Here is a 17,752-nt window from a genome sequence, read left to right on the forward strand (position 1 = left end):
CCCCCCCCCCCCCCCCCCCGGCTCCTCACGAGAAAGCTGTGTGTCGGGTGTGAGGTCGGTGTGTTGCGGGAGGTCCTCCGCGCTTCCGGGCGGAGGGCCGGGGGTCTTCCCAGGTGCGAATGTGCCTCTTGCCTCACAGGTGTAAGGTGTGCCCGCTGACCTTTTTCACCAAGTCTGAGATGCAGATTCACTCCAAGTCACACACCGAGGCCAAGCCCCACAAGTGCCCGCACTGCTCCAAGTCCTTCGCCAACGCCTCCTACCTGGCCCAGCACCTGCGTATCCACCTGGGCGTCAAGCCCTACCACTGCTCCTACTGTGATAAGTCCTTCCGACAGCTCTCCCACCTCCAGCAGCACACCAGGTGAGTGGCCTGCTGGTGCTGCCCCGCAGCCGGTCTCAGCTCGGCACCTGCGCCGGTGCGTGGACCTGGTAGGGGAGGGGCAACGACCTTCTCCAGGGGCCCGCTGCCCTGACGGTCAAGACCAAACTCCTTTCCTTGGCATTTGAGGCCTTTGATGATATGACCTTTATAGACCTCACTGGCCTCTGCTGTCACTACTGTGTCACCCTTCCCACCCTTCTCATCTGCCGTGTTCCTTACCTGAAACAGCCTCCGCCCTCTTTATGCTGTGTCTCTGGCCCTCTCCTGGCCATCTCTCCATTCAGCTTCTCCAGGAAGTCCTCCTGGGACCCCAACAGGCCCCTTGCATCCCCGTCAGAGCAGTGGCAGGCTGTCTTGTCTGTGCCGCCTTCCTTGTCCACCACCCCGAAGATACTGGGGGCTCTGGAAGGCAAGGGCTTGGTCCCCTCCATTCCCAGATCCCCATCGTGTGGCACGTAATATAGGCATCTGGGCATCTGTGGCGTAAGTAGAACTCTCTTTTATAGGGCATACGATTCATCCATTTAACAAATACTTACAGAGCCTCTGCTCTAAGATAGGCACGATTCTAGGTGCTGGGAACACAGCCATGAACAAAACAGACAAAAATCCCTGCCCTCAGAGGCATACGGTCTAGTGGAGTGTGCGAAAGAGAGATTCGGGAGTATCAGTGCTTTAAGGAAAGACAGGTTTTTACAGGGGAGTGCAGACATCAGGAAGGCTGACTCGCCACTCGCCAAATAAAAATACCATAGGTATTTAAAGAAACAAACCGAAGGTTACCCAGATTGCAGTTTATCCCCTCAGAGGGGGAGAAACGCAGCCCCCCGCCCCCCGCCCCAGCCGAGGGTCGTGCCTGAGAGTGTCGCCGTGAGCTGGCCAGTGCCAGCTTTGTGAAAGTCAGGGGTAACGTGGTTTCGGCGTGAAGCTTGTAACGTGCAGGAAGCGATCAAGTTTTCTCTCTCTGGGGGACTGATGCGAGACAGAGAGACCCTAGTTTTTGCTTTTAGGGTTTTTTCTTGATTGTTACTACTGTTGTGGTTTTCTCCGGTATGTCCATCGTCTTTGTAGGCTTTATCGGAGGGCGCAGAATGCCTTGTTTGTCTAGTTCTCAGCCTCGGAGGCATCATGCGTACGTCGGACAGTGAGACAGCAGTGGCAGAGTGCCTGCAGGACAAGGCCTCTGTCCTCTCGCTCCTGTGCCTCCCGAGGCGTGAGGCTGGACCACAGCCAGTTTGTTCCAGCAGTTTTCTGATGCATGTCACTACTTTGATTTTTTTTTTTTTTTAAGTTTGGCCAGTTTTCTGGACACGGGCCTGAGGTGGTGATTAATAACTGAAGTCTTGCTGGTTGTTTGGCTGTTAGGATCAGAGCCGATGCTGCTGGGGCTTCAGACCTGACCTCTGTCAGGAGACTTTGCAGAACCCCTGGGTCATCATCTTAATCTCTATGTGTGAAAACATTTCTTAGGATATTATCTAAGATCAGAAAACTCGAACCATGCAGGTCAGCCTTGTCGGACGGTGCCTCTCCAGCCGGTCATGGTAAGGGTCCCTTCCTTTTGCAGAACCCCCTGGTTGTTAGTGTTTCGGCCTGGCAGGAGTAACTTTTTCTGTCACCTTAAAGGCTGGGCTTCCACGAGCCGGATCCAGTGCAGGTTCCCAGGGAGGCCACATGCCCACATGGGAAGGACGGTCCGTGTGTTACACTCTCAGGCTTGTCATGCCTAATTAAATGACATTTGTCTTTATTTTTTTTAAAGATTTTATTTATTTATTCGACAGAGATAGATACAGCCAGCGAGAGAGGGAACACAGCTGGGGGAGTGGGAGAGGAAGAAGCAGGCTCCTAGCAGAGGAGCCTGATGTGGGGCTCGATCCCATAACGCCGGGATCACGCCCTGAGCCGAAGGCAGACGCTTAACGCTGTGCCACCCAGGCGCCCCGATATTTGTCTTTAAATGTGACATTTCTGGCATGGTCATGGTTACAAATTTGATTTACCCAATTATATCCTGTTGGGAAGGAGGACAGATTTCTACTGACCCTATTTACCAAACGAACGGCCATGAAAAGAACATGATCCCGGGAAGGCACAGTGAATATCTGTCGGCAATTGTTCTGAGCAGTTTTATAGGTGGGGCCAGTCACATGCTGTTTTCAATAAAACTATTATTTTATTATTTTTTAAAGATGTATTTATTTATTTTAGAGAGAGAGAGAGTGGGGGGGAGGCGGGGCAGGGAGGGGCAGAGGAGAGAGAGAGAATCCTCAAGCAGACAAGCAGACTCCGGGCTGAGCGCCGAGCCGACGTGGGGTCCGATCCCACAGCCCTGAGATCATGACCTGAGCCGAAATCAAGAGTCGGACGTTCAACCGACTGAGCCACCCAGGAGCCCCAATAGAGATATTATTTTAAAATTTCCTTGATAATTCATAAGTTTATATCTGTGTTAAATCTTTATAGTTTCCTTCCTCCCCCAGAATTCTTTTTTTGTTTTCTTTTGTATTAATTTTTATTTTTTTATCACTCTACAATGCACATATATTAAAGTAAGAAAAATCAGAATTACTGTATATCGACCTCTGCACAGTACTTTAAGTATGATTTCATATAGCTTATGTTTTATTCATCCAAAGGCCTAGCGCTGCCCTTCTCTCTATTCCCCACTCTGCTGGCCTATTGCATTCTTAAAAAGTTTGATTCATCAGACATTCCTTATAAAATAGCATGATATACTCCATTAATACCTTTTTTTTTTAAATGATTTTTTATTATATTATGTTAGTCACCATACAGTACATCCCCGGTTTCTGATGTAAAGTTCGATGATTCATTAGTTGCGTATAACACCCAGTGCACCATGCAATACGTGCCCTCCTTACTACCCATCACCGGTCTATCCCATTCCCCCACCCCCCTCCCCTCTGACGCCCTCAGTTTGTTTCTCATAGTCCATAGTCTCTCATGCTTCATTCCCCCTTCTGATTACCCCCCCCTTTCTTTATCCCTTTCTTCCCCTACCGATCATCCTAATTCTTATGTTCCATAGATGAGAGAAATTATTTGATAGTTGTCTTTCTCTGCTTGACTTATTTCACTTAGCATTATCTCCTCCAGTGCCGTCCATGTTGCTGCAAATGTTGAGAATTCGTTCTTTCTGATAGCTGAGTAATATTCTATTGTATACATGGACCACAACTTCTTAATCCAGTCATCTGTTGAAGGGCATCTCGGCTCCTTCCACAATTTAGCTATTGTGGACAATGCTGCTATGAACATTTCCCTCAGAATTCTGAAGGGTTAGTTGGAAAGGTACCATTTAAGGAATATCTGATTCCCGGTTCAAATATAGCCTCCTAAATTGAGGATTGGAGGTATAGATCAAAGAAGAAAAGGGTCTTCTCATATGCCCTTTAGGAATAGAAATGAACCCCACTTAAGTCACTTTCGTTGGTTTTGAGGTCATAACACCTGTTATGCTGATCGTGGATAGTTAGTCTGCTTTGCCAAGTTGTCTGCTTCTGGACGGCGGACTCTTCGATCCTGCCTCGGCCTCAGGCAGTGTCTGTCAAGGTGATGCTGTCATGAAGGCTGCGCCCCTTCATCTGTTCCCGGGAGCCTAGAGAGCCACGTGCGTGTGCTGCATTGCTCTGCGGAGGCCACAGTCTCTTGATGCCGTCGGAAGACCCCACTTCTGACCTCAAGCAGAGGCCTTTAGGCAGGTGGAACGGGGAACTGTTGATGAGCCTGAATGACCGGTCCATTTATTGTAACAATAAGCATTGATTGTAACAATCAACAATGTCAGAATGGAAGAGAATGGAGTCTTCTGTTAAGGTAGAATGCATGATCAATTTTTCAGATTAAGAACATATTTTAGGCAGCAAGGGCATTGACCCATCTTCGGGCTCTTTATCTCATAAAGCATGTGTTAGGACTGTCACTCATTGATAAGTGTAGTTAAATGTAGAAAAAACTTTTTAAAGAACATTTCTTTTTGATTTTTATTGTACATGAAAATAAATTACTGGTTTTTTTGTCTCCATTTAAAAAAGTGCACCAGTTGGGACGCCTGGGTGGCTCAGTCGGTGAAGCGTCTGCCTTCGGCTCAGGTCATGATCCCAGGGTCCTGGGATCGAGTCCCACGTAGGGATCCTTGCTCAGCGGGGAGTCTGCTTCTCCCTCTACCTGCTGCTCCCCCTGCTTGTGTGCTCTCTCTCTCTCTCTGACAAATCTTTAAAAAAGAAAAAACTGCACAAATATATATATATGTATATATGTGTATATACATATGTATATATATGTATATATGTATATATATTTATATTATATAGCATATATAATTCTATATGATATGCTATGTATTTGTATAAATTACATATTATATATAAGATAAATATGTAATACATTTTCTATATATATATATGTACACCTAAAACATACAATTAATACAGGGAGATTGAGTGTCTCCTCTCTCTCTTTTTTTTTTTTTTAAGAGAAGGAGGGTGGGGAAGGGGCAGAGGGAGAGGAAGAGAGAGAATCCCAAACAGACTCCACGCCCAGCATGGAGCCTGCACGGGGCTCAGTCTCACAGCCTTGACCAAGATCATGACCTGAGCCAAAATCAAGAGTTGGACACTCAACGGACAACTGAGTGAGCTACCCAGGCGCTCCTGAGTGTCTCTTCTTTGGATCTGCCAGCGTTCTTACACTTGCATCTTCGTAGGACAGCTCTCACTCTAGTGTTTGCTAATTAGAAATATAGAAAATACAAAAGATTCCATCATTCGGAGCACCCCTCTTCTTATAAAGCAAAGCTGGAAATCTTTGGTGTTGCCTGGTGACCATCTAGAAAGTCCGAGAGCGTTTGGGTGTAAAAGATACTTTGAAAACTTTATTATTCTGATGTGGGGCCTGGATTTGAGAAGGCTAAGGGCACAAAGTGGACAGCCTAGGCAAGGTCTGAGCATCGGTCTAGTAGAAAATAAACACAGTAGCAGGTAGTGATAAGTATGAAGAATCCTAGTTTTGGGGCTCCTAGGTGGCTCATTCGGTTAAGCGTCTGCCTTCAGCTCAGGTCATGATCCCAGGGTCCGGGAATCGAGTCCTGCCTTGGGCTCCCTGCTCCGCGGAGAGCCTGCTTCTCCCTCTGCTCCTCCCCCTGCTTGTGCTCTCTCTCTCATGAATAAATAAAATCTTTTTTTTTTAATATTTTATTTATTTATTCGACAGAGATAGAGACAGCCAGCGAGAGAGGGAACACAAGCAGGGGGAGTGGGAGAGGAAGAAGCAGGCTCCCAGCGGAGGAGCCTGATGTGGGGCTCGATCCCACAACGCCAGGATCACGCCCTGAGCCGAAGGCAGACGCTTAACCACTGTGCCACCCAGGCGCCCCATGAATAAATAAAATCTTAAGAAAAAAAGAATCCTAGTTTTTTTCAGAAGTAAACTTTTGTTTTAAAATAATAATCAAGACCATGACCAAAACAGCAACACAAAATTAACAGGCCCATGAAGGAGGGTATTTTGCTGATGTCTTGATCCAGGGATTGTTCTCTATTCCTGAGGACACGCATTTTTTTTTCTCTTGAGTGCTTTGAGTGCATAATGGTGGGAAACCAAACAAGCAACGTAAGAGGGTCCTATTAACATTAGAGACAAATTATGAGTCAGTAGACAGTGGCACCCATAATTAAAGCAATGCGTCCTAACCCAGTGACAAAGAGGTGGGTGTCCCACATGCCCACAAGTCCCAGAATCCGTTAGACAAGCAAACAAAAAAAGCCAAACGTAAAGAAGCAACCAGATTCGAGGTTCCTTGGTTTCCTCCTGCTCCACGGAGACCCCCTCCTGCGTTTTGCTCCTCCCTAGAGAACCAGTCAGGGCATCTAATCAAATCCATCATCCCAGGGTGACTGCCAGAAACGACGGGAATAAAAGAAGGTCACGTCCAGGGCTGAGCCAGCCCTGGTCACGTAACAGAGATGGACTTAGAAACATAGAAACAGGTTGAGCAAGATTACTCTGGTTGTTGAGAAAGATGGGCCTGGGAGCATTTTGGGGGTAATGTAGTTCAGAGGAGCTGGAGCATTCTGGGGGGACCTCCTTCTGTGAAAGGACACAGCAAGTAAAGAAAAGCAGGGGATGAGCTAAGTGTCCTAGAGGTCCGGAGTTCAGGGTTGGCTCGGTGACTCATAAATACCACGTGTATTTCAAAAAGGAGTCAGCAGAACTCCGTAGTGAGGCTGGAGGTCGTGCCAACCCAGCACGTGTCGCACATAGGACAGCAGTTAGCCCAGACCTGCAGTGTCACGGTCTCGTGTCGCGAGCGGGTTAGGAAGGCAGAGGACAAGGCTCAGGTGGCTGGGTTTGCATGTTTATTCAGGTCGCAAACTGTTTCTCGCGTTTGTTTTTCTTCTCTCGGCTCTGTGACGTTGTGTACGTGTGGACCGATGCCGGTGGCGCGGGTAGGTGTCCTTTGGTTTCCTCAAGTCTGATGGCAGTCGCGGTAATAAACTCCTAACCACCACCCGTCCTTGTCAAAGGCCCTGTGCGCCTGGCCCTGCGGAGGGTGGCTCCATACGAGGTGGCCGTCGAGTAGGCCCACACCGTGACTTTGTGTTTCTAAATAAGAGACAGTGAGTCTGAAAAATGCCCTGGGGACGGGGTCATCTCAGGGAAGGCTAACTGTCCTGAACTGCCCTCGATCCTGCCCTCGTGTGACTTACAAAGCACAGCGCCCGAGGTCAGTCACTATAGGGTGCCCTTTATTACCTGCGAAATTAAAGAACAAATACGAACTAATGAATCTTCAATGATCTTCTGTAAACATTGAATAAATTCTTTGTCGATTTTCACAAATTGTTTATCTTAAATAGAACCGAGTGTATTAAAAAACTATCACTATGAAAATATTTTAGAAACACTCTTTGAATAAGTCACTGAATCCCTACAGTCCTTCCAATCCTTATTATTATCCCTGTTTTCGGGCTGTGGAAACTGGGCTCAGGGAGGCAGAGTCACTTGTCCAAGGTCACTCAGCTAAGAGGAGGTGGAAATGAGGTTCGAGCCCAGACCCCCCCAGGAGCCTGCGTCTCGGAGAGAGGAAGGGGCTGTGGCTGTCAGGCTGCGGGAGAAGCTCGGCTGGGCGGGGGGAGCCCTGGACACTGCAGGGCGAGTCTCTGGGACCCCAGGGTGGGGCTGGGGCAGTCCAGGGGCCCCGATTTCAGCTCGGCTTCCCGGTGCTGCCTGGGACCCGTCGTGAGCTCCCCTTTACCGCACTTGTGGGAGCCAGGGCTGGGTGCTCCCCTACTGAGAAGATGTTCTGCAAAGATAGGACTCTGATGTGGGAATTGAGGGCTTGGTCCTGACGTGCAGTTCAGGGATTGAAGAGCTTTGGGGCTGTTTCAGGGAGAGCATGCAGCCTGGGCCCCCATCTACCCGTCTGGCTCTCCCCAAAGTCCCTTCGGAGCCAGCCCAGTGCTGGGGGGCACACAAAGGCCGATTGGTGGTCAGAGGCAGGCTGTGGCCCAGAGGAGCCCCACTGTGACCTGGGAGGCTGGTGGGTGTGGAAACTTCCATGAAAGATTGAAGTACATAGGGGAGGTGGGGGAGGGCCATCTGGGTCGGGCGTTGAAGGGTCCGTAGCCCTCCCTAGAGACGGGACAGCAGCATGAGCAAAGACTCGGAGGCTTCCTGGGGGCTGTGTCTGCATGTGCGTTGCGGGGAAGTTGGAAGGATGCTGGGGAGAGCAGTGGTGGTGGTGGTGGGGCTTTAGAAACCAAGGCCTTGAATGCCAGGGCACAGGGTTTGGACTCTGTCCTGGAAAAGGGACGGACCATGGCAGTTGCCAGGCAGGGCCATGACAAGGTCAAATCCCTGCACTACTGCTGTGACAGAGGCCAGGAGGGGAGAGGCTGAGGCTGGGAGTCCAGGGAGGAGGCCAGGCAGCCATGACACTTGGACTGGACGAGGCCGGAGGGTGGTTTCCCATTCAAGAGTGCTTGGCTGGGTCCCTGAGGAAGGACCTAAAGTCCTTTGGAGGGTGCTCGGTCAGTCAGTCAACAGATACTTGTGCAGTGTGGATGGCGTTGGTTATCTTGACTATACTACTGTTGACAGTGACTGACCTCACAGAGAGAGAACTCTCTTTCCTTCATTCAGTCCATGACTCTCTATGTGCCTGGCCTGTCTTTAAGGCTGAGCCCGCGCCAGGCCCTGGGGTGATGGTGGTGAAGGAGACCAGGGGAGCACCTGCTCTCAGGAGTCGTCCCAGGAAACAGTGACTAGATGGGGACAAAATCCCTATACTTGGGGGGGTGGAAGGTGGACTGCAGGGGCCAGGCCGGGTCTGGGGGGTCAGGAAAGGCTGCCCAATCAAGGGCTTTTATGCTGAGAACAGGAGTGTGGGTTTTTGCCAGGTGTTAGCTGCCTGGAAGAGGGGATGGCCTGGGTAAAGGGAGAGAGCTTGGGATCTAGTGGAACCAGAGGAAGGCCAGCGGGGATGGAGGCTGAGGTCAGGGGAGAGGCCCAGTGGGCGGTGAGGACTCTGGAGTGGGTATTGGGGGGGAGTTAAAACAAAACCAATGCATGTCCTGGGGTCCCTTAGTCTCCTCTGCCACCCGATCCTAGCTGAATGAATTCCCCAGCCCTGGAGGGGAATGAGGATGGGATGAAATGGAGGGGTTGTGGCATCAGGTGGAGTCAGTCCAGATGGGCGTTAAGGTCCTTCTGTTGTAGAGACAGGATGCCGTAGCTGGGATGGTGTCCCCAAACATGTGACACCCCGAAATACGCAGGTAGAATATGGGTTCTCAACACCAGGCCAGCCCAGCTCCACTTGGCAAGTCTCGGTGCAGCCTGTGGGGTGGGCCCAGGCCTTGCACCTGAGCCCGGGCCCTGTGCTTGCCCTCGGGTCCCGGTCTCGTAGAGACAGGAGGGGCGGCCTCCCCTGCCGAGGGTGCAGCGGGGCACAGGTGTGGCGGGCAGAATCATCAGTCAGACAAGGTTCCTGATGAGAAATGAATCTCCGACCAGGATGGAGGGTGCAGAGGAGCGGGGAGGGGAAGCCAGAGCACATGGTGAAGGGCGTTGAACGACACCCTAAGGAATCTGGACTCCATCTGTGTTCGTAGCAGGCAGCCAATGACTTAGCGATGGCAGGGAGGATTCTTTATTCCAGCCTGTCCGGCACGGGGCCTGCTGCGACAGGGACCTTAGTGGATTTGACCAGTGTGTTGACAGACAGAACAGCCCAGTCAGCCAGGTGACCTGGGGCATTAGGGGAAGAAACCGGCACCGAGCGGCCAGGGCCGGGTTCTCCGTCCACCTGATGTTCGGTGGCAAAGGAGGCCAGCAAGGTTCCGGCCAGCCAGCTTCCGCTGTGCACCTGCTTGCCAGAGAGCATCTGCAGAACCGGTGACGGCAGACAAGTGCAGGCTGATGGCGGGAGGCTCGCGTGGAGGACAGGGCTCCCAAGTGTGTGTGGGACAACTCGTCTGGGCCCACCTACGTCCTCACCTGGTCTGTCAGACAAGCACGAGCAGCACCACGGACTGAACAGGAAACACAGCCATCTGCCCTGAAGTCGTCACTCTGGAGTCACCCTCCCCGGGAGGCGCGCCCTGACCACCCTGTTTAAAATCTCACACACACACACACACACACACACACACACACCCTGGGGCATTCCTGCTCCCTCCGCCTAATTTATTTTCTTCTCATAGCACTTATTACATTCTACGTGGGATTTACTTACTTACTTATTAGTTCATGTTTGTTGTTTGTTCCCACGAGGCAGTGGTTTTTGTCTGTTTTGTTCATTCCAAGTACCGAGTGTGGTGCCTGGCACACGGGTGCCCCGTGGAATAAATAGTTTCCTGAGCGCCGACTTTGTGCCAACACTTGGCGAAGCCCCTTAGCATGCATGGTCGAACGTAATCTGCACAAAGTGAAGGGAGGGCATATTTTTATGCCCATTTTGCAGATGAGCAAACTGAGGCTCAGGAATTTTTTTTTCCCCAAGGTCACCGAGCTGGTAGGTGTTGGAGCCAGGATGAGAACCCAGGAATGGGAGGGGACAGAGGGGCTGAACTGCAGGGCCTCCCTGTCCTGCATTCTCTCAGTGGCTGGGGTGACCAGGTCGCCATCACAGACATGTCTCTGATGTGGGGACAGGGCAGGAGACAGAAACTGGGGGGCAGTCAGAGAGAAGCTTGGTTCTGAGGGAAAGAGGCAGGGTGGACAGGGAAGTTCCTTGCAAACGGTGGATTCGTGTTTTTTTCAACGGTGGTCTGCAGGTGGGTTTTGAAGAAGAAAGGGGCAGAGTGCAGCCAGAGCAAGCTGCTGCTGTTCAGCTGGAGGGTTGGGCCGTGTGTCTGGGTGGGTGCTCTGGGGGGTTGGGTTCAGCAGGGACCCGTGAGGAGCAGGAAGGCTCTGGTCACGGACTGGCAGACTGGGAGACCAGAGAAGGAAGGAGAAGCAGCAGCTCTTGCCTAGTGCTCTGGGGAGTGTGGGGAGCGGGGCCTGGGAGGCTTGGGAGCCGGATATATGGTGCAGGCCATCCAAGGCCTTGGGGGCTGGAGCTGGCCAGGGGGTGTCAGGGACTCTGCCTCACTGAGCTGCCATTGCAGAATCCACACAGGCGACAGACCCTACAAGTGCCCACATCCTGGCTGCGAAAAGGCTTTCACTCAGCTCTCCAACCTCCAGGTGAGTGCCTGCCTGCCTGCCTCTTGCCTGCCTGGTGCAAGGCTGCCCGCCCCCTGCAGAGGGAGCGAAGAAGGGGGTGGGGTTGGGGGAGCCCCACCAGGCTCCTGACCCCTGCTGTGCTCCCCACAGTCTCACCAGCGCCAGCACAACAAGGACAAGCCCTACAAGTGTCCCAACTGCTACCGGGCCTACTCGGACTCCGCCTCCCTGCAGATCCACCTGTCGGCCCACGCCATCAAGCACGCCAAGGCCTACTGCTGCAGCATGTGCGGGCGGGCCTACACCTCGGTGAGTGCCTGGGGCCCTGCGGAGCTTCTTCCTCTCCCGGGCCTCAGCCTGGGCCTCAGCCTCATCAGATCTGTATTGAGTCTCCCCACTCTCCAGACAAGGAGACTGAGGCCCAGAGAGGGGAAGTGACTCCGCAAGATCACGACGAGTGGCCAAGCCAGGGCTTCGGATTCCCAGTTCTGTTTTTGGCTGCCCTGGGCCGAGCTCCCAGCCTCCTGGCGGCCTTTAGCCTGGCTTTCCCAGGCGTGGTTTCCTCCAGGCCCTCGAACACTCAAGGCAGTGCCCCCGCCCTTTCCAGAGCCAGGGAGGCAGAGCGGCCTCTGCACTGGGGAAGCTGCAACCCCCATCTTGGCCACAAGGGAGCACAGTGACTCGGCCCAGAGCTGGCTCACCTCGGAAAGGCCTGAACAGTAGGGGGAAAGGTCATCTCATCCATCCCCCTGTCCTGGGTGGGAATTTCCCCAAGCAGAGGCCTTTCAGCACCCACAAGAGGGGGCCTGGCAAGTCACTTGGGTGTATGTGTTCAGTGAGTGGAATATCCTGGTTAACAGAGCCCCAGGTAAACCCACACAGATCTCTGAGCCTCAATCTCCTTATCTGTAAAACGGGCGCGCTAACAGTTCTTACCTCGCAGGGCTGCTGACTGGCACAGTCAGTGCCTAACAGACGTCCGCTAACACCGTTATTTATTCACTCGGTGTTTACTGAACCCTTGTGCCAGGCGCTTGGCCATTAGGATGAATCCGGCAGACACATTCTTTGCCCCCGGGGAGGCTGGATTCTACGGCTAGAGACAGATATTAAACAAGTAACCACCGAATAAACATGGAATGACAAATCGTGGTAGTTGTTCTGAGGAGGTTAGTCAGCCTCAGCGTGTGGTAACATGTGGGCGGGGGGCCTTTTCGCTGGGGGGCTGTCCGGTGCCTTGTAGGATGTTACGACATCCTTGGCCCCTGCTCACTAGCGACCCCCCTCCCGGGCTCTGACAACCCAAAATGCCTCCAGATGTCGCCACATGTCCTCTGACTGAGAACCACAGGCCTGAAGGACCATAGACTGATGAAGCAGCAGGGAGGCTGGAATGGATTTGGGAAGGGGACACAGGTCTCGGGTGGTGAGCCAACTGAGGGGGTAACATTTCAATGGAGCCTTGAAGGGTAAGGAGGGTGAGAACCTTCTGAGCGGGGGACGGTGAATGCAGACACCCTGAGGTGGAACAAACATGGCGTGCTCCAGGAACTGAAAGAAAATTAGGTCACACGGGGCTGTGGGGCCCTGTTAGGGAGTTCGGATATTTGCTAGGTGGAGTGGGAAGCCATTGCAGGGAGGGGACTGTCTAGGAGGGTATTTTTGAAAGGTCGCTGACTGGAGGGGGCACGTGGGGTGGTCAGCGGCATGTCGGGTGCCAGCCAGGCCTCTATTTTGCTGAGTGCTGGGTTCGGCACACTGTCCTTCCCTGGAGTTCAAAGGGCAGAGGAGAGGTGAAAGACAGAGGGCAGAACCTGCAGGGAAAGGGCCCCAAGGGGCGAGGTGGGGCACCACAGACACCCAGGAGCCCCACTCAGCTGGCTGACGTTCGGCTGGTGTTGGCCTCAAGTTCTCGACATCCGCCTCCTCACACCTGCTCCTAGGGGACGGGCCCCCGGCGTTCATGGCTGTAGTTCTAGATGGAGTCTGTCTGAACTCTGGAGGCCGGGGGCGTCCCAGCTCACCTGACCTGTGGCCCTACCCTGAACTGGGACTGAACTGGACTCTCTTGAACAAAAACAGTTACCTTTATTTTTAATTTATTTTTGTTTTTAATTAAAGTAAGCTGACGTATCTTTTTTTAAAAGTAGGCTCCATGCCCACTGTGGGCTTGAACTTATGACCCCGAGATCAAGAGTCACAGGCTTCACTGACTGAGCCAGCCAGATGCCCCAACATACATTAAAAAAAAAAAAAAAACAACCAACCAAAACAGTTTAATGGATTGAATTTTAAACTACTTTAATACATAAAAGAAACATTTTAGAATAGTGAACCCTCCTGTTCCCATTCGCCTCTAGAACCATCAACCAGTCTTGCCTCATCCATATCCCTATTTTTTGAAGTAAAATAGACATTATATTGTTTCATCTGACAACGTTCACTGTGTCTCTAAACACAAGGACTCCTCTTTTTGAACTTATGCACAATATCTTTACAATGCACCATAAGTCCTTGATAGCATCAAATACCCAGTCTGCGTTCACATTTTTGTCTCTGCAAGGCCGGAATTTTATTTACTTACAATTTGATTTTGTAATCAAGACCCAAATAAGACCCCTACAGTGCACCCAATCCGCCTGTCTCTTGATCTGTTGGTCCCCACCCCGTCCCCCCGCCCGGGCCTTTTTTCCCTTTGCGGTGCATTCATTGAAGAGAAGTTTCCTCCTTCGGGCATTGCTGATCACTTCCCTCTGCTGGTGTTCGACAGCGTGTTGCCGCCGCATTTGACGGCTTCCTCTCCCAGATTCTGAGCAAAGTGACATTTGAGACCCGGGGACTATGTCCTGGGGGGAGAGGGGTGGCTCACCAGGTGCCCCACCTCCTCCCAGCTGAGCGTGGGGGCCTCTGGGCCTGCACGTGAGCCTTTGGGTCACCGCGCCCACCCAGTTGTGGGTGCCTCAGGTCAGACTTAGCAGAGCTTGTGGGGGCACTCAAGGGACCAGCCGAGCATGCCCAGTTTATGCTTCTGCAAGTCACCAGTCCTGCTTCTTCCCCAGGGAGGATCAAGTGGGGGTGGGGGGTGGGGGGGGAGGTTCGCTGCAGTGGCCGGCGCTCCCACCACCACCCTGAATGCAGCGTAGAGACCGGGGAGGGAGTAGTCCCCTCAGCCCATACTGCGTGCTGGGAGCTCTGTCCACCGCAGCAACCCTTTGAGGTTGTGCCTTCAAGAGGAGGAAAGAGGCTTGGACGTAGGAGATGAGCTGGGGGATGGCAGAACCCAGCTCAGACCAAGGCCTCCTGCTTCTCCCTCCCTGGAGCACCAACCAGAAGGGGGCAGCCATGCTCCATCCCCGCGGCAGGCTGAGGTTCAGCCCGCATACCCCACTACAGCCTGTTGGCCTGGCCCTGGGGAAGTGTAGGTGGGCACGGCTGAGGGTCGAGCCCGGTGCCTGCCGGCTCTCCAGCTAGCATGCTGTGGGCGCAGAGTCTGGGATGAACCAGCGTCCACCGCTGGTGGCGATGCTGCACCACTAGGACTAATGCCCAGTGCCCATCTGACGCCCCAGAGCCCGGGCTGCTCACCACGGGCTGGCCCACCTACCGAGGAGCCCTCCAGTGGCCACTTGTGGGAACTGCATTTCTTGCCAATGGTTGGTTGGTTTTATGTCTGAATCTCACCCCTGCCCACAGGAGACCTACCTGATGAAGCACATGTCCAAACACACGGTGGTGGAGCACCTGGTGAGCCACCACTCGCCCCAGAGGACGGAGTCCCCCGGCATCCCGGTGCGAATTTCCCTCATCTGAGCCGACCCAAGGCGCCGCCCCACCCTGCCCACTGGCAGACACAGACCCAGGCAGCACCAGGCCCCAACTTCCTCCAGGGGCCCTCCAGGAACAGCCGAGCTCTCTCATGACCTTCCTGACCTTCCAGAAAGCCTGGGCTGCAGAAGCCCTGCCCGGTCCAGCTCCGGGGGCGGCCAGGCCAACTGCAAGATTCTGGACTGTTTTGGTGGCATCCAAAGACGATCTCAGAGCACTTTGAACCTCTCTGTTGGGTTTCTTTTTGTTCCCCACCCTCCACTTGCTTCACTGTTTTTTCTTTTTTTAAGTTTGTTTTGGAAATAACAAAAAAGATATTTATTGGCCAAGAAGTTGGTGCTGCTAAGACCGAGAAATTAAAAGAATCGGACAGATGGACACAGAGAACAAGAGGGCAGCGTGGGACCTTCTCTTGCCACAGCCTCAGGTCTTGAGGGAAGGCTCAGGCCTGGGTTTCTGGACTGCAAAGGGGACCCCCCAGGTGGGAGGGGACAGGAGGCAGCTGGAGTGAGCCATTCACCCCTAGGCGCCCAGCTCACACCTCTCGAGCTACGCCCTGGGCATTACTGAGCAGAGGGATGCAGCAGCTCCCAAGGCTGCCCAGGCTTCAGGAGGCAAAATGAGAGAGGGGCCGGGAGATCCGCAGGACCAAAGGGTGCAGCGTTGGGCTGGGCTGGGCGCAGGCCCAGGGAAATGGGGTCAGGGTGGGCTAGGTAAGACCTGGCCCTCCCCTGCCCTGAAGACCACCCCAGTCTACCTCGGTGCTGGCCAGGAAACCTATTGGCTACCTCTCCCACCATCCCAGACTGTGGGCAGGGGGGTGGGGAGGGAGTGGGCCTGGGCTTAGGACCACCCCCCCTCCAGAATTTCCTCCAGATGGGGCCGTGCCCAGGGAGGGGTTATTTGTCTTCCCTGTCATGGAGGGTGAATCCCCAGTCCAGGCCCTAGGCCCCTCAGCAGGGAAGGGATCCTCGGGGAGGAGGGTCCCAGGAGCAGACCCTGCCCTCAGCCCCCACAGACACACCCCAATCTGAAAGCCATGCGTGTCCGTGTATATAGGAACTATGTACAGAGCCCGGAGAAGCCCCCCTTCATCCCCCGGGAAAAAAAAAAAAAAAAAGAAAACTAGACAGAAACTCATCTATATATTCTGTATCTGGAGTTCCGTTTTGAATATTAACTGTGTTATTTTTATACACTTTTTAAGCCTTAACTCGCCATTGATTTACCAGTTTAACGTTTCCTGGGGTTTTTTTTTCCCACGGGGTTCTCTGCCCCCACCCCCACCCCTTTGTTTGACTTGCGTCGTCTGATAACTCAGTATTGTAGCTTTTTGTCCGCATGTTACTACCCTGTAAATACGCTGTTATACATACTGTTAACACCCCCATTTGCTTTTTTCTATGGGACCTCCAGGCCACCATATTTAGAACTAGTTACCTTATTAAAAAAGAGAAAACAGTCTGTTGGCTTCTCAGTCTGCATCTTGGTGGCAGGGAGGTGAGGGCAGGTGCCCCTCAGTGCTTCAGGAAACAAGTTTGCATTATATTTAAGAAAAGGGGTGGGGAGCAAAATGAAAATCGAATGTGGGGGAAGACACTAAACGGGGCAAGAAACAAAGGAATTCCAAACCCTCTGCTCTTTGTATTTCTCTGTTGTGAAGAATAAACTGTACCCGCACCTGGGTGGCGGTGGTGTCTGGCGTGCTCTGTGCGAGGGCGGGGCTGGGGGGCACCTTTCCATTGCTCCTCTCCCCTCCCCCGCCCCCCCAGACTTGGGGAAGAAGGGAAATGGCGCCTTACTGTGGGCTGGCCTCACCCCAGCTGCTGAGCCGAGTGCTTGGTGTTGGTTACCCTAAGCCCCCCCGTGAGGGGGCAGCAAACCGAGAGGGGTTTTTTTGCTGAGGATCATGCTTGAATTCAGTGGCAGGACTCAAGTTTCACCCAGGTGTGTCTCATTCTGAATGAAGCCTTTTTTGGACGTATGGGGTTCACCAGTGAGGTTCACAGCCCCGGCTCCCAGAAGGGCGGCCACATCCCATTACCCTGCCCACCTTGGGGGTCCATTATGAGTGCCCCCTGACTTGTGGAAGCAATTCTAGTGATTGAGAGAACCAAGAAGACCCCTTCACATACACTTTCCCCATGTGGGTCAGTTTTGATTGCCTGAGAGGGAGATGCAGGAATTAATCCCCCAAAGTTTATCAAGGCTGGTCCTCTGCCAGGCAGCCTTAGAGAGACAGAAGTGATTCTCCCAAGGGTCACCATGGAGCTCACCTTCAGGCATTCACTCTGAGCCCTCGCAGGCCTTGCAAGTGATAGAAAGCCCAGCCCAAACAAGGATTTATTGGCTTACATGACAGGACAGTGCAGGTGCCAGGCCAGCCTCAGGGGTCAGTGGTGTCTCCAGCTCTCCACCTGGCTGTGTTCTCAGAGTTGGTTTCATCCTCGGGCTCCTGTAGGGTCAGCAGCTCCAACCTCACAGACCCCAGATTTCCAGCAGTCAAGCCTGTGTCTTTCTCCCAGAAGCCCCAGGAACAAGTCTAATTGGGTCTTCCATAAAGGCGATGTGATTGGGACTGGGTTACATGACATCCTCGAACCAGTCACTGTGACCAGAAGGCCTGTACTTGATTGGCTCAGACCTGGAGCCCGCGCTCTGAGCCCGGAGCAGAGGGTGAAACTCCAATCTGCAGTACATCTCCCCAAGAGGAAACCAGACGGGTTAACACTGGGCAGGGGAAATCGGTGTGGAGTAGCCAGGTACATGTTTTGGGTAACTTCACAGGCCTCATTGCCTTCTCTGAAATCCACCTGCCATAGCCTGTTATGCAGGGAGGGGGTGGGGCCC

General features: G+C 52.9%; 1 protein-coding gene across 2 annotated transcripts in view; it reads left to right on the plus strand.

Moving 5' to 3' along the window:
- Window positions 1-16,587, plus strand: part of ZNF362 (zinc finger protein 362) — a 54,401-nt gene extending 37,814 nt beyond the window's left edge. For both annotated transcript variants that reach the window (XM_040619224.1, XM_040619223.1), the window contains 4 exons: window positions 140-364; window positions 11,020-11,098; window positions 11,228-11,386; window positions 14,771-16,587. In XM_040619224.1, the coding sequence (XP_040475158.1) occupies window positions 140-364; window positions 11,020-11,098; window positions 11,228-11,386; window positions 14,771-14,887 (580 nt within the window). In that variant the 3' untranslated portion in view covers window positions 14,888-16,587. The remainder of the gene's footprint in view (window positions 1-139; window positions 365-11,019; window positions 11,099-11,227; window positions 11,387-14,770) is intronic.
- The last annotated feature ends 1,165 nt before the right edge of the window (window positions 16,588-17,752 follow it).

The sequence above is a fragment of the Ursus maritimus genome, unplaced genomic scaffold (genome assembly GCF_017311325.1).
Source record: "Ursus maritimus isolate PB19 unplaced genomic scaffold, ASM1731132v1 scaffold_32, whole genome shotgun sequence".
Lineage (NCBI taxonomy): Eukaryota > Metazoa > Chordata > Mammalia > Carnivora > Ursidae > Ursus > Ursus maritimus.